This window comes from Pempheris klunzingeri, chromosome 18, assembly GCF_042242105.1.
Source record: "Pempheris klunzingeri isolate RE-2024b chromosome 18, fPemKlu1.hap1, whole genome shotgun sequence".
Taxonomy (NCBI): domain Eukaryota; kingdom Metazoa; phylum Chordata; class Actinopteri; order Acropomatiformes; family Pempheridae; genus Pempheris; species Pempheris klunzingeri.
Window position 1 is genome coordinate 5171079 of NC_092029.1, and position 26257 is coordinate 5197335.

The 26257-nt window shown below is 41.2% G+C and overlaps 1 protein-coding gene across 1 annotated transcript in view; it reads left to right on the top strand.

Moving 5' to 3' along the window:
- Nucleotides 1–101: 101 nt before the first annotated feature.
- Nucleotides 102–26257, top strand: part of LOC139217907 (centrosomal protein of 128 kDa) — a 36757-nt gene continuing 10601 nt past the window's right edge. The window contains exons 1-19 of the mRNA XM_070849408.1: nucleotides 102–371; nucleotides 609–695; nucleotides 854–986; nucleotides 1234–1370; nucleotides 1693–1784; nucleotides 2778–2850; nucleotides 3415–3537; nucleotides 6174–6260; nucleotides 6656–6730; nucleotides 6908–7055; nucleotides 8948–9087; nucleotides 10342–10413; nucleotides 10711–10896; nucleotides 14074–14262; nucleotides 14821–15282; nucleotides 17505–17669; nucleotides 18825–18989; nucleotides 23942–24001; nucleotides 25541–25733. Of these exons, the coding sequence (XP_070705509.1) occupies nucleotides 201–371; nucleotides 609–695; nucleotides 854–986; nucleotides 1234–1370; nucleotides 1693–1784; nucleotides 2778–2850; nucleotides 3415–3537; nucleotides 6174–6260; nucleotides 6656–6730; nucleotides 6908–7055; nucleotides 8948–9087; nucleotides 10342–10413; nucleotides 10711–10896; nucleotides 14074–14262; nucleotides 14821–15282; nucleotides 17505–17669; nucleotides 18825–18989; nucleotides 23942–24001; nucleotides 25541–25733 (2758 nt within the window). The 5' untranslated portion in view covers nucleotides 102–200. The remainder of the gene's footprint in view (nucleotides 372–608; nucleotides 696–853; nucleotides 987–1233; nucleotides 1371–1692; nucleotides 1785–2777; nucleotides 2851–3414; nucleotides 3538–6173; nucleotides 6261–6655; nucleotides 6731–6907; nucleotides 7056–8947; nucleotides 9088–10341; nucleotides 10414–10710; nucleotides 10897–14073; nucleotides 14263–14820; nucleotides 15283–17504; nucleotides 17670–18824; nucleotides 18990–23941; nucleotides 24002–25540; nucleotides 25734–26257) is intronic.

The following is a 26257-nucleotide window of genomic DNA, read 5'->3' on the forward strand; positions in this document are numbered from 1 at the left end:
AATTTCCTGCTAGCTATGACACAAATATGTGCTTTGAAGAAAGTACAAAACCAGCTCAGTTCGCTCGTTAATCTGATTAACGTTGCGGTAAACAGATAGCGTTTTCCGCACATGAAGCTAGTGCTGGTCGCTAATCGTCAGATTTGCCTAGTCAGTCGTTTTTCGTTGCATCCAGCCGCATACCTGCCCCGTCCCAGACTATGGACACATCCAGTGAGTCGGATTCATACGACAGGACGCGTGTACAGAGGCCTCGGGGGCGTGAAGCCCACCGCAGGCCTGACCGGGACAGGTGCAGAGCCGGTAGGAGTGCAGGTGATGCTCGAGCAGACATCTCCGAGAAGATCAGCACGTTGGCGAACACTTTGCAGGTACTCTTCTCTGCCACATGAGACTGAGACACCTGCATCTGGTCACATGTCACCCAGCTGCAAATACTGGACATGCATCTGTGCATTTTGTAGTTCAACCATATCCCCAAATGTACAGTAGTGGTGCATCATCTTACCTAATTAGAATACACTTTGGGTATATGTTTATATATAGCTTGCAGTGATTCCTGAACTTATGTCAGTTATTGTTACCTGAAACCTTCTTTTCTCTAACAGGACACCAGTAGGAACTTGACCAAAGTAGACCAGATGCTGGGTCAGTACAGGGACAATACAGATGATCAGGCTGAAGCCATGGCACTAGTAAGACAACTGTTTTATTAATTATAATTTAATCGTATTCTTGTACCACCAGAGTCTCAAGTAATACTGTTTCAGTAATGTTTTAGTCCATTATCTCAATGTTTATTCTTGTTGTCACATCTATTCTGTATGTTTGCTTGTTTTTATTCCTGCACCAGCTCAGGGACAACCTGGAGGAGTCCATCAGTCAGCTGCAGACACAGAGGCTGAGCAGGTGCAATGGGGCTCGGAGTGCTTCAGCCTCGGCCTCCACCCTGCACACCAGTGACCTGGAAGCTTGCTCAGGATCAGGTGTGGAGAAATAGAAAGGATTTTGCTGTTAGTTGTCTTTTCGTTGTTGTCTTAATTCTGGATATTTTGTCAAGAGATGAAACATAAAGGATGATAACAGAAATTACACACGAAAATGACAACAAACACAAATAGAACACCTTAAATATGCTGTGCACCAGTTTATGGTGTTTTTGTTTGGTTCAATATTTTTGATGTAACCAGCCTGAAGAAGATCAAACTCCTGGTTTAAAACATTATAACATAGAGACGTCTATTATTTCAGATGGCCAGCGTTTCTACCCTACTTCTCCACTGAGGGACTATACAAGCACTCCAGGAAGGAGGAGGAGGTCTCAGTCTGCCAGTGTTCGTTTCAAGGATGCCAGCCTGGCTGGAGAGGATGTAAGGAGCTACCATTCAGTGCCACATGTTACTGTCATGGCATTTCAGAAAGTATCCACAAGAGGGCACGCAGAGTCAGCAACATAGAAATTACATTTGTTACTGTTATCTACTAATAACATTTAATTCACATCACTTTCACTGTTCATGCCCGTATTTTCCTTTACAGTCATTTCGTATGTTCAAGAGCCCCTATTTGTTTCTGACCATTCCGCAGTGGCTCCAATAGATGTGCAATTCTGTAAAGACAATGATAGACAGTTTGTTCTTTTCTTTGCCTGTGTATAATGTTTTGTATTCCGTATCTATGTGTATCATATAGATTCACACTATTCACCAATCCTTGAGGGATCTGCGTTGTGACCAGCAGAGATTGTCTGGTGACCTGGATCGAGAAGTCCTCAGGAGAAATAGGTATCTGAGGAGAGGGGATATGTTTGAACAGTAGCTATGTTTTCCTTTTTTTATAAGACAAGCTGAGCTGAATTTTCAAGTTGTGTTTTGTTACCTGCCATAGTAACAAGTAGAATAAACTGTGTCTCTTGCCACAAAAAATGAATATATCAACATTTGTCACTGGCAGATTTGAATAGATAGTAAAATGATAAAAAGAGGTGTCAATGGACATGCACAGTATAAAATGTTTATTCTCAGATATTTTTGTTTATTTACATTGAAGTCTGAAATGAAGACCCATAAGGATAAGGCTCTTTTAACCGATTTTGCATAATAAGCAGATGAAGCAATGGTTAAGGGGTACTCCCTTGATATAATTTACTTAAATGAAACACTCACTGACGATGGTGTCCTAAGTCTGTGTGCTTTAAATCAAATTTAGTAGAATTTTCTGATTTAATACAAGTTTGGATTTTGGGATAAGGCTTTCGGAAGCACACGCTAGTTTAGTAAAAAATGTGAAGTGCAAGGAGACTTTTATGCAATCTCTTCTTTAAGCCTGCCCTCAGATTTCACCATTATTTTCTACAGTAACTCACAGGCACTGACTGGGCCAGTGCAGGATATTGATCTTTAATTATTCATATCCATCAGATGTAAAAAGATTTTGAAAACCAGTGCATGGTTTTCAGGTCTTTGAAATCACCTTGACGAGAAAGTGATAAAACGGCCCTGGAAAGTCAAAAGGCAGCAGATCTCGCCCTCAGCAGGCATTAGAATTTGACATTTTCAGGTTATTAAAAAATCTCTCCTCCCTGGTGCTACCGACCACACCAAATTGATCCACCAACATATTTCAGCATCTGGAGCTGTACAATTATTTTTAGTGGCATCACATTATTCATTCACATTTTGAACAACTATATTCTGGAATAGGATTCAAAATGACAGAACTCTGCTGTATAAATATTTACAGTCCGCTGAATTTTCTTTCTTAAATTTTTTTCATAGGTCTGATATTGACACCCGGCGAGCGATGGAGAGCCTGACAGAGCACATGACAGCTTCCCAAAGACAGGCCTCAGTGAGTTATAGCTGTTTATTTAACCACCAGTACTCAAAGGATGCTCTCCAGCTCTGTGGACGTAGTAAGAAAAGTGGATACATCACGAATTTAAGAACATCACATCACAGTTATGATGCTGTATAAAGCGTGCAGTATGCAACTAGTTTTGTTTCCTGAACAGACAACATCTATGGACAAATGGTGTCCTCTTTTTCAAATGTCACTTCAGTGAAGTCTAACTTTAGCAAATATTTTCTGAATAATTTCCAGGCTCATGGCTCATCACTGTGACGAATATGCTGCTCCAAATGACAGCAAACATGTTTAATATTTTGTACCTTGTCATGTCCACAGACACGACAAGATAAAAGTATTAACTGCTTTTTACAGGTGGATTTGATGCTCCCTGATTAGACGGGGAGTTTTTGCATCATGAATGTAATACTTTCAGTCAGTGCTAGAAGATATTTTTGTCACCCACCCTTTTTAATTTCCTGGCGTCTCATTTATCATACCTCGCTGCCATTTCTGGACTGGTGATGTTTGCGTGCCCTGAGGCGTCCTCCGTCTCAATTTCTGCAGGTGTCATCTCGTGTGGAGCGACGTCTGCAGGAGCTGGAGAGAGAGATGCACACTGAGCAAAGTAGCATGGGGAGAGAGAGAAGGCCCACCCAGCGGGCGACCATATCTGACGAGCTGCAGGAGGTGACACTTTTCCCCACCACTCACCTGCTGTGATCCCTCCATCCCACACGTTTCTGTCGACAATCTCTTGTTCTGTCACATTCAAAGGGAATGGCCAAAAAATTGTTAGACTTTACATGAAGGCACATAAATTCAGCTGAGGGATGTGGACAGGACTAGATGGGTCAATGTGATCCAAATGTGTGCGTTCCTTGATTAGATTGCTATAGAGGAGGACATCTAAGTAAAAGGAAACCATTACAGAACAGACGTGTACAAGCACATACAATTATATACGTCTTACAGATAAATACTAAGCACTCATGAAGCACACACATAACACATACATTCATAAAAATTAAAATAAATAAGGCCACCGAGGTGGCGTCAGATATTTAAGACACTGAATAACAGAGCATGATAAAAATATATGAAATGTCATGTTGACGCTGGTCCTTTGCAGTAAACGTGATTGATTGTTAAGGCTGACTTGAATGCTTTTTAGTTTCTACCAGTGCCATGGCAACTGACGATTAATGGATAAAAGTACTAAATTATTAGAGATATAACGTAGTATAGGATAGAAATGCTCAAGTAAAGTCCAGTTACCTCAAAAGTGTAAGTAACTACAGTAAATGTACTTATTCACTACCCACCCTTTGTGCTGTGTATAACATAAACAAAACGCATATCTTCCTCTCTGCCGGTGTCATTTTGAAACTCTAGACCAGATGTGCTGTGCTTCATTGTGGGTAACTGACAGATGTGTGAGTCAGTCAGTTGATGGTGCTGCTGCTGTGCAGAAAAACGGCTGAAAAGATTTGAAAAAGTTTGATAGCTTCTGCTGTCCTCCCACCCTGTTGAAGCTTTGAATATTCTTGGGTAATTCTCACTGAAGCTTCAGAGCACAACAAATGGCATTTGGGACATTCCTTTACATTGTTCAGTCTCTCACATCGATGTGTTTCATCGTGTGCTCTAGTCTACCCGCTTTTACTCTAGGCGTCCTCACAAATTCAGTCAAAATTGAAGGAACAAGACTGCTCTTTGTCTTTAGACCTTCTAAGTGTGATTAGATACTATCTCAAAAGACTTGAGGGTGGTTTGACATGTCCGAGACCAACTAGTCAAGCAGTACGTAACAGGAGGGAGAACCATTGCTTTCATAAGTAATTGTGCTAATACATGCAGTAAAGAGAAAGGCAGGAGGGCTTTCTGCCCACACAGGACCAGCAGCAGCAGCAGCAGCAATAAATAATTGTTGGTTATTCCTGAGTAATGATACAGACCACTGACATCTACACAATGTATTAATGCTCAATTTGGAAGAAAAAAAAAAAAGGCGTTCTGGCTGCCAGCTCCGATACGGAAAGGTTAGAATGCAATCTCTATGGTGTTCAAACATGAATGCTGAAATATTCTTAAATGATCTTGCTGATTAATTATTCTTTACCTTCAAAAATGAGCTGGAAAAGAACCAAGGCCACTTACTACAATTAGTGGGATTGGTAATCTTCCAAACAGTTAGATAGATTAGATGTGTTGTCCATCAAATCTGTGTGAATTCAATCACAGAGCTTGTCTTACTGAGGGGCTTTCTCTCTAATGTATTGCAGCCCTCTATTGTTTGTTAAAGCAGTGTTCCCACTGTGTCACCTTGCACTCTTACTCTGCTTTATGAGACTATAAAACACACCTAGGCAATTACTGTGATGCAGTGCAAATGGTCGCTAAGCAAGTAATTGCTACTTTCCTGTATTTCATGCCAATCATTTGTCTTAAAGCATTACTAGCTGAGAGAGCTCTATCATTAGATGCACTTTAGTGTTGGAGACTCATCGCTAGATGCACTCAATAGATGCCCACAATCACAGCGTTCGACACACATTAGTTTGCATTATAGCTCTCTTACATTGCTACTTCCCATTTAGCCACAAGACTCATCCATATTATGCGTCATCATAATGTTTGTTAACTTTGTTACCTGAACTATTCATGACTTAGTTAGTGGTTTTGAGGGCAGGGTTTTGCATAAACTAATCAGTGTCATTACATTAGTTCCCTTTAGAGCCCTCATGCCTACTGCAGTTTATTAGTAGACCACATAGGGGCACTGTTTAGCTGTACCCAGACTGACAACCTTTTGTGAGCTCGACTTTTCAGCACGTTGTGTAATGATAGTAGCTACCAATTCATTTGCATCACTCTCCTCCGTAGTGCCCTAATGGGACACCAGCAGGGCCCGGGGCGATGGGAAATAATGCATTTGTCCAAAAATTAAGGGTAAATAAACAAGCATGAGGAAATGAAGAGGAAAATAATCTCTTTTACTACTAAAGAGCAGGAGGGGAGGGAGAGCAGAGGGCACATTTATTCCCCACCGATGGGCCCGCTGTGATGTGAATCAAATAGATGATGAGTCACTTGGGTAGATGTTATTGCTAGCAGCCGGTAATTCATCACTGCAGTCTGCTCAGAATGAGTGGGATTGTGTGGGATCTAAGCTCTTGTACAAATCCACCATGTTGCCAGTGTCTTCTTCCAAATAGAAGAGATGCCATGATGCAATAGCACCTCTCATGTTGCATTGTTACACTACTCGGATATGTGTGCTCTTATTGTAATACATGTTGCTGTCTGTATATTGTGTTTTGTAGACTTCAGGGAGACGCCAAGTTCAAGCCCATGAGAAAGAGGAGGCCAGGATAGCAAGGCTACTGAAAGCAGAGAAGGAGAAGTCCGAGGTGAATATATTTAATGTTGAATATGTTTTTTATTTACAAAGTAAAAACATTTGGTAAATTGTTATTGTCATGACAGTTTGCAATGTAAAAGTTGTTGCGATGGCTGTAGCAGTTACAGTTTTTTACATGGGTATAGTAGTATATGCTTAAGTAAGAAGTTCATCGAAACCTTTTGGAGGAAAATTAAATGGAGCCCCTTCCTATCACTTTCACAATTGTGCCTTAACTTAAATTGTATACATCTGTGGATGGTCGATGCTGCATAACAAATGAAATACTGTATGTGATGCTCATTCTGAACCTCAGAACACATCACACCAGGCTTTCACAGCAATTTCCAAAACCCTTGCTTATTATCTGTTGTCCTGACATTGTTATTGTTGTATTCCCCTTAGATGGAGCGGGAACTGGAGAGTGCTAGAAGACTTCTTGAACAGTCTGAGGAAAGCAGAGAGTCCCTTGTTCAACAGGTTTGTTTGTGTCTGTGTGTACTGTACCTGATTGTGTATGCAGATGTACAGTAAACCTCAGGAGACAAAACAATAAATAGTGCAGCATCTTCTAAGAGAACTTCACTGTCACTTTGCCCACTGTCAGACAGTCAGATGTCTTTATCTGCGTCTGCTTACATGGCTGATGATCCCCAGGTGGAGGACATGCGTGGTGAGGTGCTGAGGACGAGGAAGGAGAAGACTGAGCTTCAGAGGGCTCGGCTGGAGACTTTTAAGCCCATTGCTCCGCCACACAGCAACCACACTGACAGGGAGGAGGGAAGAGGTGGACAGCGAGGACCAGGTAATGAATATAGGTCCAAATAAACAGGAGGGCTCAAGACAAAGAAGATTTGGATGCTGGTTAAATGGACAGGTTAAGAGGTTGCTATGCCACATCTGTAGCCATAGCAGTAGCTGACATTATCTCTTGTCTTGTTCGGTATTAATTTCTCCCTGAAGAACAGAACAGTATACATACATTTCAGGTGAATGTAGGGCAGTGGGAAGAGAGAGGCCTGAGATGAGAAACAGGGCCAGGACAGGACAAGTGGAGTGTTTGTGAGAGGACAGAGACTTGATTGGGCTGTAAAAGGAAAAAATAATGTCAAATATATGGTCTTAAAAGGCAAGAAGACTAGATAGATTAGTGAAAAGTATTGAAAACCTTACCTATCTGTGACCCACTGTTTTTTGTGATGGTGTTGATTTTATGGTATCAAAGGACAGTGATAATTGAAAAAACATGTCTAAGGGTGATTTCACACCTGCGCTGTTTAGTCTGATTTAATCGGACTCTGTTTCATTTTCCCACGTGGTGCAATTCGCTCAGACAGGTGTGAAGACTTCCTCGTAATCTCTTGGTGGTCTTGGTCCCATTCCAAACAAGCTCTGGAACAGTTTGTGGTGGGAAAGTGATCCGCTCTCAATCTGACCCAACTACCAGGTGTTCTCCTCAAATTTGAACAAATCGCTCCTGTAGCCAGGTGTGCTTTGTATTCTGGGATGCAGCAGAGCAAGCTAAACGTTTCTTGTAGTAGCAGCTATCTGCAGAATATTTATTTTGCAGAAATACACCCTGGTCCACAACACAGGACCTTCTTCCTGTATTTGCTTTCTTGCCCCTGCCTCAGACACATCTGGCCAAAAATCAGAGTTAACATGTCTACATGGTTTGTGGTGATGCTTTTTGGTTCACTTTGGTTTTTCTGACTGGGAAAAGAGATCCGACCAAAAGGAAACAGTCCAAGTTTACAAACCATGAGCCATGCATGTGATCATCTAATCTAGTAAGTAAAGAGTAGGGCTGTTTGATTAATCACACAATTTACTGTGATTAATCAAGATGAATCACCTTTTTTCCATTATTACAAGACTGAGGCTTGTAATAATGGATGTTTAAGTGTAAAATCATGGAATTAATAATTAATTTTTTTTTTTTTTTACTTTGAACACAAATTATCTCCTGTGAACTACAGATTAGCGAAAACCACCAAGGCCATCAAAACTGACTGTCAGCTTTAAAGGCAGATTGGGTGGGTGGTGAGGGAATCCAAAAAGTCTGGAGCCCCAGAGCCTGCAGTAATTATAGGTGCCCCTGCTCAACTCAACTGAAGCTCATATGCACTAAAAACGCAACACCTCCATACCATATGGCAGCTAATTAGCAAAAACAGACTGAGACAAACCAATGTATAATCTGTAGGGTTGCAGCTCTATCTACAGTCTTTTATTCCACAGTTCACTGATCATACAAAATGATGGTAGCACATGTGCAGATGTGTCAGTAGTGCCTTTGAATCTGTTATATTTTCCAGATGTGTTACTGAAACATGTATTACTCATGTTAGAAATACACTCAAAGGCATTGGAAAATGAAACGCGGGATTTAGATTAAGAGCAGCAGCGAATGATACGATCAATACCCACAATTGTATTTAATGTTTTAATGTGTCTAATATGTCAAAATCTATTACAAAATTAAAATGATAATTTTAAACAATAATAATAGTAAAGAATTATAAACATACTTAAGTTTAGAAAGTGATTCAAAATAGACTGTTTATATATGTAATGCCTTCTTCTTGTGTTCTTTAATCCATCACTCACCATCAAGTTTCTTGTTGCTGTGTTTTCTACTCTACACTTGGAGAAACCAATTCTAACAGCACTTTGATTACGTGTACACGTGTATAGATCGTTTGAGTCTGGAGAAAGAAGTGGCGGAGCTGCGAGCCCAGCTGAGCACGGCCTCATACTTCAGTGACGTGGAAGAATTGAAAAGGGCTGTGGAACGCAAGGAGAAGGAGAGAGTCCAACTCAGCTTACAGGTGGAGGTGTGTATCCAGTGAGTGTGACAGTGGGATGAAGTGGCTAAGAGAAGGAATTGCACGTAATTTCTTGGTGTCTTTAGTCATCTGGTTACACTGAAAAGGATAAATGGGAAATACTGAGGATCTCTCAGCTGGAGTGCAAATGAACACAACAAAAGCATGCTTTTGATTTTGCCCTGCCTGAGCAGGGTTATTTCAGTTTGCCGGGTTCCTCTCATGCGTGGTCGGATCCTCCGCCAACTCCATGCCACTTGATCCTCTTAAAATCGTCAGATGAAGTGACAGTTGGAATAGGAGATCAGAAGTCAACCAGCAGTCATTTATCCTTCTCAAACTGGTGCTATGTGTCACTTTTATCACTGTAACAAGACATAAAAAAAATCTAGAAGAAAAAAAAAACCACATTCCCTCACTAAGCAGTAGTATTCATGGCTACGGTGGGTATCAATAAAACGTTAGTAGAAATAGCTGCACTTAAAGCATTGGCTTATTCCTCTAATCTCTTATGTTTCTTTCACTGGATATGTGTTTAAACTCCCACGATTCCTTATTGCAGAGTAGGTGTGAAAGATGAAGTGGGTGTTTGCATGTATCACCTGGGGCGCCTCTTAAGTCTAGATCAAAATAGACGTTGGAAATGTTTCATTTGAATGGTAAATGAGCAAAAATGAAGCATAATGAGGAGAATAGGGTGGAAGATTCAATTTCTCAGTGACTGAATTTATATACAGTCTAATAGTTCTATGCCTAATCAGTCAATGACTAATTACTCCCAAATGACAGTTTTATTCAGTATAAATGCCTAAATGGCACCAGGCTAACCTTATTTGCCCTTAGTTTAGACTTAAATCACACTTGAAACTTCAGACTGATTGTGATTCTGTTGTAGATATGGAGTTAATCCAGAGCAACTCTCCTTTCAGACTACCTGTCAGAATAGCCTTGCAGATAATCGAAGTGTAGGCACAATCTCAACCTTGTTTGACCTTTCTCTCCTTTCCTTTGGTCCTACTTGTCTTTTGTTTGCGTGCTATTCTTTCTTTAAACTGCTCATACCTTTTTACCCTTTTTGCTTCCTTCTTGTAAACGTCAACTGTCTTTTTCTCCCCTTACCTAACTTCCATTGCTCTGAACACATTCCTTCACACCTCTATGTCTCCCTTTCCCCCGCCTTTCTGTCTTTTCCATTAGCTGTACTAGTCACACACACACACACACACACGTGCGTCCTTGACCTTTTTCTTATCTATATACCAGGAGTTGTCATCAGACCTGGCACGGCGGGAGCAACAGCAGCTACGAATGCTGGAACAGTTGAGGGAGATACAGGTACTTTAATACTGGTTATTGCACCACACTGTAATTCATCAGTGGACAGATAATTTATTCCAGGGGCTCGATACAAGTGGTGCTTTTTCTAGGGGAAATTTTAAATGGAAGGATACTGTGTCTGATGTTTCATTCTGGGACACAAGTTGACAAAGTAACAAAGTAAAGAATTGAAAAACTAACACTGCAGTCATGAGATGCTCCAGAATTAGGCCTGCAAAATAATTTAGCATCCAACTGATTCAGATTATAAAGACTGAATAGACACTTGGTGAATAAATTCATTCATCCTTTCAGAGCCGCGGGCAGGAAGAGAGGAGGGAAACAGAGGCATTATTCCTGGAGAGCACGAGGAGCAGAGATGAATTGAAGACCAGGGCCCAGGAGGCTGTGCGCCAGTGGAGGGCAAAGTGCAGGAGACTGCAGAAGGAGCTGGAGGAGGCGAGGGCACACACTCAGTCCCATACTGAAAAGGCCTTGCAGGTCAGTTGAGGCAGATGCATTCAGTACATGACTTCTGACACCACAGCCTACAGCAGCAGCTGTGACTAAATAACTGCTCGTCTTTATCATTTTGGCTGCTTTTACACATTGAAAAACATCTTAACAACTCATTTATGCATCAGCAATGGTCACAAATGTCCACACAGCCAAAGTGACATCACACCATGAGATTCAGCCCTTCACGGCGCGCACCCAACATTTTCTAACTACATGGATGTGGATGGGAAGAGAAAAATGGAGAACTGGTGGTGGGCTGTGGCAGATGTGAGAAAGTACAAACAGCGTGAAGAGAATCCCGCACGGAGTATAAAAGCTCCAAACTTTTCCCCATCACAATTCCACGTCAGCTTATGTCCGTGCTACCATCCGTGCGGAAAGCATAACTGAGGCTTTATTCTGCCTTATTTCAAGAAATTGCTAGTGGAAGGAGTGGAATTGTAAAACTGCATTCGAAGTGAGAAAAATGATTGAACCCCTTGTGCCTTAAAGTCCGATTTTACATATGAAGACCAGTTTACCTGCTTACTGCTCAGCCTGTGAAGACAGTTGTTAAGTATCCAGTGGGGCGTTATGGGGAGCTTTCTAAAGTTTAAAAAACAAGCCTGATGATGTCATCACTGAAACTATATAATATTCCAACATAAAGCCTGTGTCACAGTTTCAAAGCATAGTGTTTGACTGAAGTGGAGATTTAAGAAGCACAGCAGATCTAATGAAAGGTGCTGTTGCGTTGCATTATATGAATTGTAAGGTTTTTATTTACTGTGACAGCTACTAGGGACTAAAAGTCAAGATATTTTGGCATTTGCTGCTTTGATTTTCACCAGTGTTCTTTTTAATCTTTCTGCTTATGAGTCCCCTAAATTTAATTGCGTTTGATTACCTCTTTAAAGCAACCTTTTGCATCTAATTATTTGGATATCTAGTCTGTATTTCTGGTAGGTTTAGTCTATTAAGGCACCATTCATATAGACAAAGAAATCCTCCTGCTTAGAAAGCCTGTAACATTACAGTAACATTAAACAAATGTATGTAATTTGTTACTGTCCATTTAGCTCGCACTGTGTCTGTGCCCACTACATTGAAAAAAAATCAATCAAAACTGCTCAGTAGTCACCTGCTTTCCTTTTTCTGTTGGCAGTGGTCTTTCTTTTGGTTTATCTTTGAACGAAGTGAAAGCTCTCAGTTGCACCGAATCGATCAAAAGTTTATCAGACCGTGGTGAATCTCACTGCAGTGCAACTTATTGACTAGGTATGAATTGGCTCTGGTGGGCAACTGCAGCTCGAATATGAGTTAACTGTATTCATCGGCTCCCAGCAGCTGTCTCTCAAACGTTCTGGATTGTGCTGCTGCTGCTGGCTGGGCTAGTGGCTAGCCAGCTGGCAGCACTGTTAACAACAACTTCAACTGACTGCCTTTGTTATATTTTCTTAACAGTAGACTTTGGCACATGGATAGCTGCTTTGTCTTTGACAGTGTGTCCTAAAAAGTAATCAATAACATCTGTTGTAAAATGTATTTCTCAGCTTTACCAGTAGACTGATTTGTAGTGACGCTCCAGGTGGCAACGAGAAAACAAAACTTGTCTTAGCCTCTGTAGTTCTGCAGCCCACTGACATCAGAATACATCACATGGATGATGGAAGAAAAACTAGGTTGCTACATTTGGCTACACAGAGTGTTGTGAACACAATGGACACTCGGCACACACAGATATCCACTCTGTTACTCAGATGTTGCATTTCAAATATTTTTAGCAGTTCTTTAGCCAGAAATGGAAGTTTAGATGTTAACTTGTTGTCAAATCAACACCCTCTCATCACAGGGGAAAAACAGATAAAATGATTTTGATTTTGATTTTGAGTTTCTCTGGTCCAAATAACCAGTTTGCTGAGTCCCGCCTCTTGAACGCAAACTGGCCAATCATCACGTGGCACCAACCAGTGTTTGGCAACTATACAGCTGTGCGCCATAGACTCTAGTATGAGCCTCCATAAAGGGAAACTTTGTCGATTTCCATTAACGTGATATACCCACATTGTAATAATACAAAGCCGGTTGAAAAGTGGCAAAAGCATCCCTTTAATTTCATTGTCTTCTGTCTTGTTGATCGGCAGATGATGTGGTAGTTTTTGGTTGGTGCTTTTTCATTTTTCCAAAAAGTAGATGATATTTTGTCAAGGAGTGCATCAAGCTGGGGCAGGGGCTTAGTGAAGGACCGATTCCTCCGTGTCCTTTCGTAGAAGAAATTAAAGCAGCCCCTTCTACCCCTTCCTACCTTTTAAGTATTATGAGTGGAAAGTTGAGACCCACATTATGTCACATGCAATCTTCTTATGGTGATGATCTGCTGAATACCTATTGAAGCGAACCAATACATATGTAATATGTAATGAGAAATGTTGAACATTGCTGTTCAACCCAAACAAGGACAAATGCTGGGATATGCATGCTTGTATGCATATAGCAGAGAGGGCTTTGTATCAGAGACTGTTGAATCATGTATGAATGATATAACCAAATATGCAACAAATATATTATATAAGAAAGTCAAGTAGCGCGAGTGGCTTTGCGAGGTATGTTACAGCAGTTGTGCCTAGTTGAATAATTTACAGCTGACTATTATTATTAGCTTGAAAGTCACCTCCCAGTGATTTCCATTCCATTTGAACTGAGTGAGTCACCTCCAAACTCGCAGTCAGCAGCCTCGCGCCTCACAGACAGACGGACAGACAGACTCCCACCTGGCATACTCGACGTGACGTGAATTAATTACAAAATCATTTCTGCCCCCTTAATGAATTAGGGGAGAGAATCAAGTGCTCAATTAAATGATTAGGTTCTGAGCTACAGCAAAGTCTTTGCAAATTCCAGTCAAAGCCAGAGTATTAGAAGCAATCAGCCTAGAACAGACCTGACCATTGTCCCTTATCTGGGAGCTGAGTGCTAGCATTTTCCTATCAGTGCAAGAGCTGGTACTGCATATGTTTCTCTCCCTCTGTCTCTCTGTCACTCTTTCTCTTGCTCTCATCATTATTGTTAGAGCGCCTTTTTGTGCACCATCTTTCGCCTCCTCTTCATTTGTCATTCTTCATTTCCCTCTTCCACTCCCCCCCTCTCTGTACTGCTCCTGCTCTCTCTTTCTCCCTCCAGGCAGCCAGGGAAAAGGAGAGCTCTCAGGCCCAGCTGAAGGCGCTGAGCCAGCAGACAGAGGCGGCCCGCAGGGAGCTTGCTGAAATCCTAGGCCGTTTGGCCCAGCGTGAAGAAGAGCTGCACCGCAAGGACGTGGAGCTGTCCGAGACCCGCCAGCGCCAGTTGTCACTGGAGCAGGAAATCCACGAGGTGTGGGGCTGAACATCCCAGAAATAGATTTTATCTTTCAAATCACAAGGGACACAAAAAATACAACCTCTTCTTTTTACTTATAGGTTCATAGACGGTGTGTCTTTAAATTTGAATCGGTACACCATCAGTATATTAGCAAGTGTATTTCATTGATTCAAGATTTGTTTAACTCACCCTTTCAAAAATGACAGCAGCCAGCACTGAGGTTGAATCATACAGTATCACACCACAACTCTGACGTATGCTACTGTGGTGTCGTGTTATGATACAACTATTTGAAATCAGTCAGCAAGCATTGAAGTTGTGTGAAGGTAGACATATACCAATTCTCTCTTCCAAAATGCTTGTTTAATGGTTACAAGCACATTAGAATTCTTGTACAAGTCTCAGACTAACCACAGAGATGGCTTAAATGTTGATCCAATTCTGTTGGCAGACCAATTTGTCTTGTTTGGTCTGAGGTGGTTTAAGGTAAAATGAATGTGTAACAAACACTTGGGCTAAAGAGTCATCAAAAGAGCTTTGATCAGAGTCTAACAGCTCTCCTAACCCTAGGTGAGGGATGCCTCAGCTGCCCTACAGGAGGAGACTCAGCGTCAGGCTGCAATCCAGGCACGACTGAAGGAAGAGAACCAGAGGCTGGAAGAACGAGCTGACACCCAAGCCCGTCGTTGTCAGAGAGACCAGGACACACAGGCTGAACTCCAGGCCGCCATAAAGCAGATGACTTCAGTCCATGCCCAGCTAGCCCAGCGGTTGGCTGAGGGAGAGAGCTCCAAGAAGGAGCTCCAGAGGGATGCCTCGGAGCTACAGGCCAAGCTGACAGCAGTACAGGAGGAGCGGGCTGCACTGGGGAGGCAGCTGCAGCTCGAGAGAGAGGTACATCAGAAAGAACTTGACAACATGAAGGCAATGATGGAGGACCACAGGACAAAGAAGGATCGTGAAGTGCATGACATGCTCAATCTCTGCCATCAGGAGCGGGATGAAATACAAGCACACCTGAAGGAGGTTAAGGTAAGCCCTTAATGAATATTTTTGTCCATAGAGGAAATTTACAGTTAAAGGGCAAGTTTCGCGTTTTGGGTAATACACTTGTTTGCCCTTTTAGTTAGATGGTATCACCTTATGTCTTTACAGTAACATGCAGCTAGATACAGCAGCTGGTTAGCTTAGCTTATCTTAGCTTAGCTTAGCATAAAGACTGGACAAGACTGAACACTTAGCCTGTCTCTGTCCAGTGGTAACTAAATCTGTAACAAAACAAAACTGTAACAAACGCATAAGTACGATATTGCAACAGAGGATATATTGCCAAAAGTGGTGAGTTTATTTTTTTATTTTTCATAGTTATGTTTGCTATTAGAGGTGAACGAGCTTGATAAAGTCTCTCTCTCCCCTCCTGAAGCTGTCCGTGCTTTTGACAGTCATTTTTTTAGTATAGCCCTCTTGCCATGAAACAAGCTTACCTTTGATCTTTAATCCAGTGCTTTGTATCATTTGTTGTTGTTTATATCACATGCACTGCTGCCATGGTGCAAAAAGAGAACCCCCAGAAGCCACAGTTTAATTTGAGCACTGAGATGTTGTTTGGACATGGCCAAGTTAGCCGTTTTCCCCTGATACCAGTCTTTATGCTAAGCTAAGCTAATTGTCTGCTCTCGTGTCTTGATCATACTGACATGAGACGTGTATCTCTCTCATTCAACTCTTGGCAAGAAGGCGAATGAGTGTATTTCCAAAGTGATGAGCTGCTCCTGTAAACGTATCTTAAGGCTCCTCTAAACTGCAGTGCTGAGCTCTGGGTTAGGTATCAGATGAGACACACACTCTCAATTTGTCAAGGTCATAAGCCAACCAAAGAGATTTCTTTCTTTGCATGGAGGCATGGATCACAGAGCGCCACATTTAATTGACATTTAGAGTATCATTGGCACACACTTCAAATTCAGCACAGGGTAACATGCCTCAGCCACTAAACATCTGGCATATTTCCGACTCAGCGAGAGACAGACAAAGTTCTCATTTAGAGTAATTTTCTTCATTGGCCAGGGCTCTGTCCTCTGAGTACCGTGTGAATCGAGGATAGCTGAGCTCCTAATGGTGTGTGGTGCCCCATAGATCCTCATGGCCATTCCAAAGCTCCAAGCGTGAATATTTAAAAACCCCAGATATCAGACCTCAGACGTCTCATCAAGGCAGTGCTGGAGATAGGGGACTCCACTTGACTTAGTCCCCCAGCACCCTTCCTCCCTCCTTTCAGTATCTCCAATGATGAGCCCTCATGGGTACATTGTTTCTTAAGGGGCATGGTCCTCCCTGATATGGTTGAGTTTAGCCCATTAGCTGTTCTGAATGGCATTAATATCTGACATAGCTCATTGTAATGGTGTCATTTCGGCGCACGGTAAGGACAAGGGCGTCTGCTAGAATGTTTTTAAGTACTAGCCTACGGGTGCTGCAGATGTCCCCAAGAAGCCCACCCAATATTCACACAGCATATCCAGAAGCCTGTATTACAATTTTGATACAGTCAACTGTCAGAAGAAGCTTAAAATATTCGTATTTTCTTGTCCTTGTCCTCTCACTCTTGATTTCTCCTCCACTCTATCTTCCCTCTCGCTGTCTCTCTCTGCCTTAATCCCTCTCTTACTGCCTCCCTCCAGTTCTAATTTTGCATTTTCCATCTGTTTTTCCTCTCTTCTCACTCCCAGCAGTTTTTTTTTCATTTTTTCTTTGTTTGTGTCACTCCTGTCACTCCCAGTCATTGTTGTTCATTCCACTTTACTGTATCTTGAGCTGTGTGTGAAAGGTAAAGTCTGAGTCTGGATTTGCCTTTGCAAGCTTGAGCTGGACTGAGACCTGAATTAAGGACTGGATTTCACCAGTGGCATTTATTCATTCTTTTGACCCATCACATGATATTCTCTATTTGCATGGCTCAGAATTTTATGAATTTGCCCTTTTCCTGCCAGACATTTATATACTTATGTAATGTCCTCTGGCAAATTTGGCATGTTGTATGTAAGATCCACAAAGCAGCATTTATGTCATTAAAATGGCAATTTTGAAAACTTATTTACACTACTTACTCATACTCCAAGCGTATTATAGGGTTCACAGAAATAAATAAAATGCGCCCTGCTTTAAGTTAATATTTTGCAGCAGATAAACCAGTCCACATTATCTCTAACTATTGCCTGTGTATCATGGCCTTTAACACATCCACTCTCTACTAGGCAGATGCAGCGTCAGACAAGGAGCTGTGTGGGGCGCTGCGCATCAAGTTGGACAGGATGAAGGATGAGTGTGATAAGCTTGCAGCGCAGCTGAGAAAAAAAGACGAGGCACATGCAGTTCTCCACAGAAAGTACCAGCTTCTCAAACAGGAACTGGATGACAAAGTAAGCCCTGCCTCCTTTGCCATGTTTTTCAAACATAATGATGAATAACGAGTAACTGAAAGTGAAACTTTAAACTTTTTGAATTAGATCTATCCTCAGCAGATTTTCTGAAATATTTTTGCTAATTTTAAGTCCAAGAACATTAAAAGGAAGGATGACACATTTTGATGAGACAAACTCAACAGACATGAGTGCCATAGTTTTAACAGAAGCATGCTTCACATTATAACTTCTTATTTGATACCTTTGTAAAGCGCATTAAACATTTAAAGTAAAAATAACCAGATAATACATCTCTAGTCTAGAGGACTGGCTAGTGACATAGCAGTCAGAAAAATATTTGTTTTACTGGAAACAATTGAACAAATCAGCGGAACAATATCTGCTTTGCTGGATCAGATATTACTGCAACAGGAAGCAAAAAAACATATACAAGCGTGAATCTATAAGGACGCTGCTTTCCTTCCTTCCCTCCTTCATAGATCAAGGATATCTGGTAAGGTCATGTGATCATACAAACCTAAGAAAGGTTAAGTGGTGCCAAATCAGCACTATTTTTAAAGGGGCTATCAATACGCCCCCCAGGTGTTTTACAGCAGCAGATGAAGTATTGAACCCCTATTCACCTCTCTGACAGTGCCCCTGATAAGTTGTATGGGGCTCTTTGGGGAGTTCCATGTATTGATTTAAAATAGGGTGAATGGAGAAAAAGGGGCTCCTATTAATGTAACATGGGTGGTTTATTATCTCAGGGACAGGATAATGATTCACGGTCTCTGGGCAGAACTGATCAGTTGGTTCCTGTGCCTCGGACATATTGATTGACCGTGTCCTGGTAGGGACCCTGAAACTATTGACAGTGCAGGCCAGAGAAGGAAACTTAACTAAGTCTGCTTGTGTGAGCGGAAAGTGAATGGCTCTCTGATGCCGAAGGCTGTCCGTCTGTCTTTCTGTGTATGTATTATTGAGTAACCCGTAATAAGTAAACCTGGATCTTTCTACTCTCTGGATTTGTCCTCTCAGCTAAAGAAAATCTGCTGTAGTTAGTGTCCTTATACTATCTTGTAAGATTCAAGTGACACAACTAAAAACACCCGACAGCAATTGCTAATTTGCATCAACAGTTTCCCACCTGCTCTTTCCCATCCACCACAGGTAAAGTCAGGTGAGCGGAGGCGGGCTTCAGAGTCAGAGCTTGTCAAGCTGGAGGACAAGATTTTGCGGATGGAAGCAGAGCAAGAGGCCGTCCTTACCTCCATGGGTGAGGAACTGGATGCAGCCTGTTGTAGCCTGGCTAGGAACGGTGAAGACAAACTACAGGTATTTTATTTTATTTATTATTTTATTATTGTATTTAATTCAGTGTTGTTTTTTGCATGTGTGAAGGTGCGTTTAAATTTGAAAGATTTTTGGCCACTATGGGGCAGACAAGCTCCAAAAAACACTAACAGAAAAAAATCCATCTAATCCATCAGCTTGTTAATGAACATGGCAGCAAACAATTGGCTATTTACACACCTATCAAGCACAGAGCAACCTGAGCATCCCACTGGAGATGTCCATGGTTGGTCCAATAGTGATTTATTAGATTTTTCTCAGGAGTTGGGCGACCAACTCCTGAGAAAAATCTCTATTTTGCTAGATGATTAACTCTCCAAACCAGTCCTTTGTTTACTTCAGCTATTTGCTTTTGCCTTGCCTAGGGCTGCAACTAAGAATTATTGTTAACATCCATTAATTTGCACCATATATTTTTAAAGCTCCGATGATTAATCGATTAGTTGTCAACTTTTGAAATATTTGCCAATTATTTTCAGAATCAATTAATTGAGTTGAGTAAGTTTTTAAAAGAAAAAAGTAGAAGATTCTCTGATTCCAGCCTCTTAAATGTGACTATTTCTGGTTTCTTTACCTGTCTATGACATTAAACTGAATATCTTTACATTTTAGGGTTCTCATCTCGGGTTTTGGGAAACACTGAACGACATTATTCCCCTCAATTGGAAAAAAACCCCAACAGATTAATGGACAATGAAAAAGGTCGTTAATTGCAGCACTGTTTTCAGTTGATCATTTGGTCAATGAAACAAATCAGGAACAGTGAAACATGTCTTTATTTCCAATCCAAAGAGACAACGTCATCTTTTTTTGCTGACTTTTTTTGTCAGTCTGAACCCCAGAATATTAAATTCACCATAATGCAAGTTATGTAGTTGCAGATTCTCACTTTGAAAGCCTGAAAATATAAAGTCTCTTTGTTTTTCTGCTTGGAAAAATTACCTAAACAATGAATCAATATTCATAATGGTTGCCTCCTGTCCTTATTAGTGACTTTGTAATGGGACAAAAAAGATCTAAAACAAAGGCTTCCACAGTACAATACAGTAAAGTTTCTACAGACAAACGCTAATGTTTTACATGTATTGCCTACTGGATATACCCACAGCCTTTTACATATATCTAACACATGGTACACACACTCCCCTCTACATGCTTGAAGCAAGTTGTCCCCTGCTGCTCCGAGCTAATGAACCCAGCCAGCTCTTATCTGCTCATATAGATTTCCCAATCTGGTCCAGCAGTGCTGCAGCCAGACATGCGAGCCAACGCCTCGCCTCATCTGTAATTTGTCATGTTGAAAAGAAGTCAAAGTAGCTAGTGATTGGCCTAATGAGGGGAATCATTAACAGTTAAGGGGTGTATTAGGTTTGCTCATGGTAGCCTCATTCCTTCTCTTTAGAAGCACTAATGCAAGAAGTTGTAAGACTGTGTTGTGCTGCACTGAAAGTTAAGGAAAGCTAAATGGGGGTGTCATGTGGAAGATTGAGAGTTTAGTGTACTCTGTGTTGACAGCTGATAAATCAGTTGCTAAGGAAGATTTAAATCAGTGAAACTGCTTTCATAGCAACAAAATGCTAAGACTAATATCCAGTAAACCAACAAGCTAATACAAACATCTTTCTGCAAGTCTAGAACCACAGTTAAATGTCAAGAACAGACTTTTTTGTGCCTCAAATGCTACACCTCATGGGATGTCTCCTCTTGGGTCACTTCCATGTCCTTCTTCATATAAACTTCAACATCTTCATTTAGGCTCAGCTGGCTCTAGAGAGTGCAGTGCTCTACGTTTGAATCCAGCCTGGGACATTTATCTTTTTTTTTTGTACTTGGTTGCCTTTCCTTGTCTTTCTTCACTTTAAACTGTTTAATGAAGAGACACACCACAGTAGTTTTATCTATAAAAACATCTTGCTGTGTCCTTTCCACTTGCTGTTATTCTTAACATCAGCGTCTTTTCCTCCTATCAAAACTTTGCCATCTCCACCATTTTCTCAGCAGGAGGTGAACCAAACAAACTGTAACCAAAGACATACAGTCTCAGATTTACTCGCATTCTGAAAGAGACATATAAGCCATGCAGTCACACATTTAAATTAGCAGCAGCAGACACTTGGATTCCACCGAAGCGCTGCTGAGAAAATCGTGGCATTCCTTTCACTTCAACCCCACAGACAGCACTTTTCAACTCCCAACCTACTTGTTCAGTTTTTCAACAGTTTCACCTCCTTTTTGTCTGCCACTGCACTGAGCTGCTTTTGATGGTTCGGGAAAGTGTAAAGAGAGCGGGAGGCATAGAGGCATGTTTTATCCTCCCACACAGTCACACGCTCTGCCATGCGGTTGTACACTCCCTGAGACGGGGACCTCTGCACAGCAGTACGCCATTGCCGTGCTTTGAGCCGCCATGGCAACAACTTGGGGAATTCGTTGTGCTTGGATCTGGTTTTGAGTGACAGCTTGAAAAAGTTCCTTGACACCTGTGCAGTGACGATGTTGTTTGTCGGGGCACGGGACAGAAAGGGTCCAAAAAAAATCCTGCTGCGTGCTTTCCCTGTCTGTTGATCATGCGTAAACACCTTGCCACAAGGGTGTTCTTGAAAAAGCAGTTGTACTTTTTTGCTGACTTTGTTCATGCCTGTGTGTGAGTTTGTACGTGTGAATTTGTGTTTGTTATGTCTGCTTGTGTTTTTTGTTTTTACCTGTGTAGCAGGTTGGGAGTTACGGTTCTGCACTGTGTGTCTGTGTGTTAGCAGGATGGCAGGAAGTCTCCCTATGAATAGATTTGCAGAAAACTAGATTTGCTGATGGAGAGGTTGATCATGGGGCATGGAAGCACTATTTACATTTTCATATTCCATAGGCGTGTGTGACTTAATAGGCATGTAACTTCAAACAGATTCATGTTAACACTATGGAATTTTTAACCATGCTAGCAGCGTAGCTCAAGGGATGGCAGTATTGGCCAGTCCACTACTGTGGTCCAGACTAAAATATCTCAACATATATAGGATGGACTGCTATTGAGACGTTCAAAGCTCCCACATGATGAATTCTAATGACTTTGGAGACTACCTGACTTTTCCTCTTGTGCCGTCATGATGTTGACTTTGGGCTTTTTTATCAAAATGTCTTGATGCTTTCGTACACACATTGATGTTTCTGTTAGAATGAACTGAACTTGATCCCCTGATTTTATAAAAAAAAAAAAATAATCAAGCATTACCTTTTTCAGTGTATTAGCATGCTAAAGTTAGCATATAACTTGACCTAAGTACAACCCCACAGAGCCGCCAGTGTAGCTGACCGACTTAAGCTTCCTCATTCATTTGAATGAGGCCAATCCAGGGACGCAGATGAATTGCCAGCGCAGAGGTTTTAGAGATAAAAAAAGGCGAGGTTATCTGTCTGGCTCCACTTCTGCCATACAATGTTTTGCCGGATTACTGGCCACTGCAGTGACAAGTGCACAACTTTGAAAGATAATTTCATAAAAAGAACGGGATACTTTGATTCTTTACCTTGTGATCATTGTGATGACAGATAAAATAATTGCTGCAGTGATAACTTTCCAGATTTATAAAATCATGTGCCAGTATTACAAATGCAGTGCTGTGTTTTGGCTGCTGATAAAACCAAATTCTCAGCTCCCGGACTCTCAACCCGGACTTCCTGGAACCTATTTCATGACTCAGTCATACCTTAAACACAACTCCACCAACGCAGCCCCTTTCATTGTTATAATGGAGGGCTGCTTTCAGTGTGAATGCCCACTTTGTCTTTTTTGAGCCATCAGTAAACATAAGAAAATATGAACCCACCATTATTGGCCAACACAGTGACAGCAGAGGGGCATGGGAAGTTTTTTTTTTTTTTTCTGCTTTGGATTAAACTGTCCCTTCAGGGTGTCCTGGAGGCCCAGTGGTAACAACGTGTGATATATAACTGTAACATCCTTTGTCATCCCCCTCTCTTTCTCCATGTTTCCTGAACTGATTGGCTACACTGGCTTATGATAATGAACGAAAATACTGAAAAGTGGCTCGAATTAGACCAGACTTATCTAACGTTCTTTTTCAGGTACTGACGTGTACACGTGTTCGTCTCCTCGTGTGAAACAAGTGGGTAATGAAGCATAGAAGGGATTATTAACCTTTGTTGAAAATTCCACATGTGGAGCCGGCACATGTCAACCAGTAGCATCTTGCTGGCAGAGTGCCATCTTGTTATGTGACTGTGTTTATCTGTGTATGTAGTGTAGTGTCTTTTGGTCTTAAGAGTGAGAGTGTGTGTGTGTGTGTGTGTGTGTGTGTGTGTGTGTGTGTGTGTGTGTGTGTGTGTGTGTGTGTGTGTGTGTGTGTGTGTGTGTGTGTGTGTGTGTGTGTGTGTGTGTGTGTGTGTGTCAGTAGTCATTAGGAGTTGGCAGACAGTCAGTTTGTGTTGCTGATGCTGACAAGCTTGTCTGGGAAGGATGGAACGTACTCCCTGAGCTCATTTTTATGACACACACACAACCTCTTTGTCTAAGTGTATGTGCATGCATCCAGTGTGTGTGTAGTGTCATAGGCTGTTTAACAAACATGCACGGCAATTTAAGTTGGCTCCAGCCGTACTTCACTAAAGTTAAGGGTTTGACAGGAGGCTGTTCTTCTGATTTTTATCCTGTTGTTTGTCCATCCACATTTTTAGTCACTGTTTCTGTGTTTTCGTTTGACATTCTATAAGTCCTTCGCTGTCTCTTCATATATTTTTGTGTCTGTTTGGACAACTTACTGTACATCCGTAAAACCCAGACTATAAAATCTCTTAGATTTGCACTCCTTTTCTTCCCTCCTGCTTTCCTTGTGGTCTTTTTTAAGAACACTTTTTTGTAATGCATGCTAAGAAAGGCAGCAAGGCTCACATTTGCATTAATCTCTGCTCTGTTTTAACAGGCGATCTCCCAGAAACCTGGATTAGTGAAAGACCCCCACTGCTGGCTAGCTGAGACAAAGGTATGATTATTACATGCAGTAGTGCTGGCTTCCTTACAGGGATTATTCTAAATAATCAATTATAATTATATATATATATATATAATTAAGAAAGCACAAGATTAAACATGTGATGCTTATTCCCAGGCCTACACTGTGTAGAAGATTAATGAGACAATAGCATAAAAAAAAAAGCATGTTATCAATGATTTGGTCCTTGCCAACTTAAAATTATTGTACGAACCACCAGTTGTATTTTTGCTTGTTTAAGCCCAACATTTACTGCTGAATAACCTCTCAGAAAAAGATGATTTATAATACAAAAAAACACTTTATGCCGCTGAGCACTGATGTGTGGTGAGAGTCAGCAGTGATCATAATGAAACTGTGAAGTTCAGGGATTTGTGACAGAATGTCTTTTCCATAATCATCATAAGGGCAAGGACAATTGTAAATTCCACTACCCTTAGAGGTTTAGTCATAGTACTTTATTTTACTGGTTTTCCTTCCTCTATGCAGGCGTCATAGTTACCACAATGCTTTGCTTTAGTGAGGCTCTTTTAATTGATAACATGGTGATGAGTGTTTTTCTTTTTTTTGCTCTTTTGCCATCATTGTCTTCTCTTTTGCAATAATACTTGCTTCCTGGCTTTTTTCCAAGACAAATCAGTTCCCATTTAGTATTGCAATGATGCACTGTGCCAAGGAAACATAATTATGACTGTGGTGATGCATGATACTGTGTTAAAATGTGCTTGCATAATATATAGTGTTTAGCACTATAATGTATATCTCCTGTTAGGAATAGTCTCAGAGCACAGTGCATTTACAAGAATAAAACACTAGAGAACAAGAGAGATAATTAGCTCCCTAGTTTGCAGTTTTTATGATGGTAAAATTCTGTTCTGATTCACAGGCACAGCTACAATTTCAATAATTTTTTAAGCCTGTAACAACCCTTTGTATGACTGGGCCGCTGTGTTTTAAGTTTCTATCACCCTCATTTGGGGTGTGCTCGATTCTGAACTATAGTTTAACACCACAGTCAAAGTCAAAATAATGACTGACCATAGAATGTGTTCAAAGACATTTCAAGACACTTGTAAACTTGCAGCTTGGGCAGTACTGGAGTAAAAAGCCTTTTAGATAAAAGAGGAATCAAAATGTCAATTCTTTATGAAAGGATTCTGCTTTAAAGGGAAAACAGGATTCCCTCGCGGTATTCTTCTATCAGATGATTTTGGTGACTTAATTAGGTTCCTATGTGATTCCTTTGCATTGATTAGTGTGCAGACTTCTACATCAGAGATCCAATTTGTGCACATCACTGTGTGTATGGTTAAATAAGGAAGATCATTTTTCACTATAAGAAGTTGGTTTGAAATGCAGGGCACTGCTGTAGAAATAAAGGCCACAGTTTTAAAAACCTGTATGGATGATTTCCCCTTCCTAATGCCCCAATCCCTTTACCTTTTGAATAAAACCTTTACAACAATAGCCCACAAAGCTGTTGAAAACAATTATGCATTTAATTTTGTATTTATTCAACCAAACAACCAGACCAAGCTCCGCTGGCTGTGTGAGGAGGTGCGGGAGTGCAACACAAGAGAACAGCGCCTAAGGAAGCAGCATCAACAGACCAGGGATCAGTTGAAGGCCCTGAGGCAGAGCAGGGACTCAGAGCAGGCGGCTCTCCTGCAGCGCCTTGACCGACAGGAGAAGCTGCTGCACGCCCTCAGCACTGAAAAGAGAGGTACTCATGGCTACCTTCACTTCAATCTGACTCACAGTGAGAACGCAGTGTATGATCTGCGTGGTGTTTTTTCTCGTTTAAACATCATCAAAGCATGGCAGTGACTCACACAGAGTGCCTACATTATATAAAATGTCACAGCGCAGCATCATGTGAGACTAATTGGGCTTTTAAAAGAGCATTGGACAAGAAGTCTCAGTTATCCACGTTTGTTGAATATTTACGACAGCAAGCTCTTAATGAAAATGTAGTAATTCCTGTTGGACCCTTAGTCCTTCTGATTGATAAAGCCTAGTCAGACAGTGACTTCCTGTTTTGTTCCTCTCTCATTTACATTTAATCACACAGTCATTAAAAGCAATAACTAATTCAGTGCCTGCGTATTGCTAATGCCTTCTTGTCACTGAGTGGTTTTTGTGTGAATTAATGGATGGATGTTAAAATGGCTGTCCATGCATGCGTCTGTGTATCTGATGCATTGTTTTATAGCTGAGGCCTGTCTGTTTATGATTACAAATGTCTGA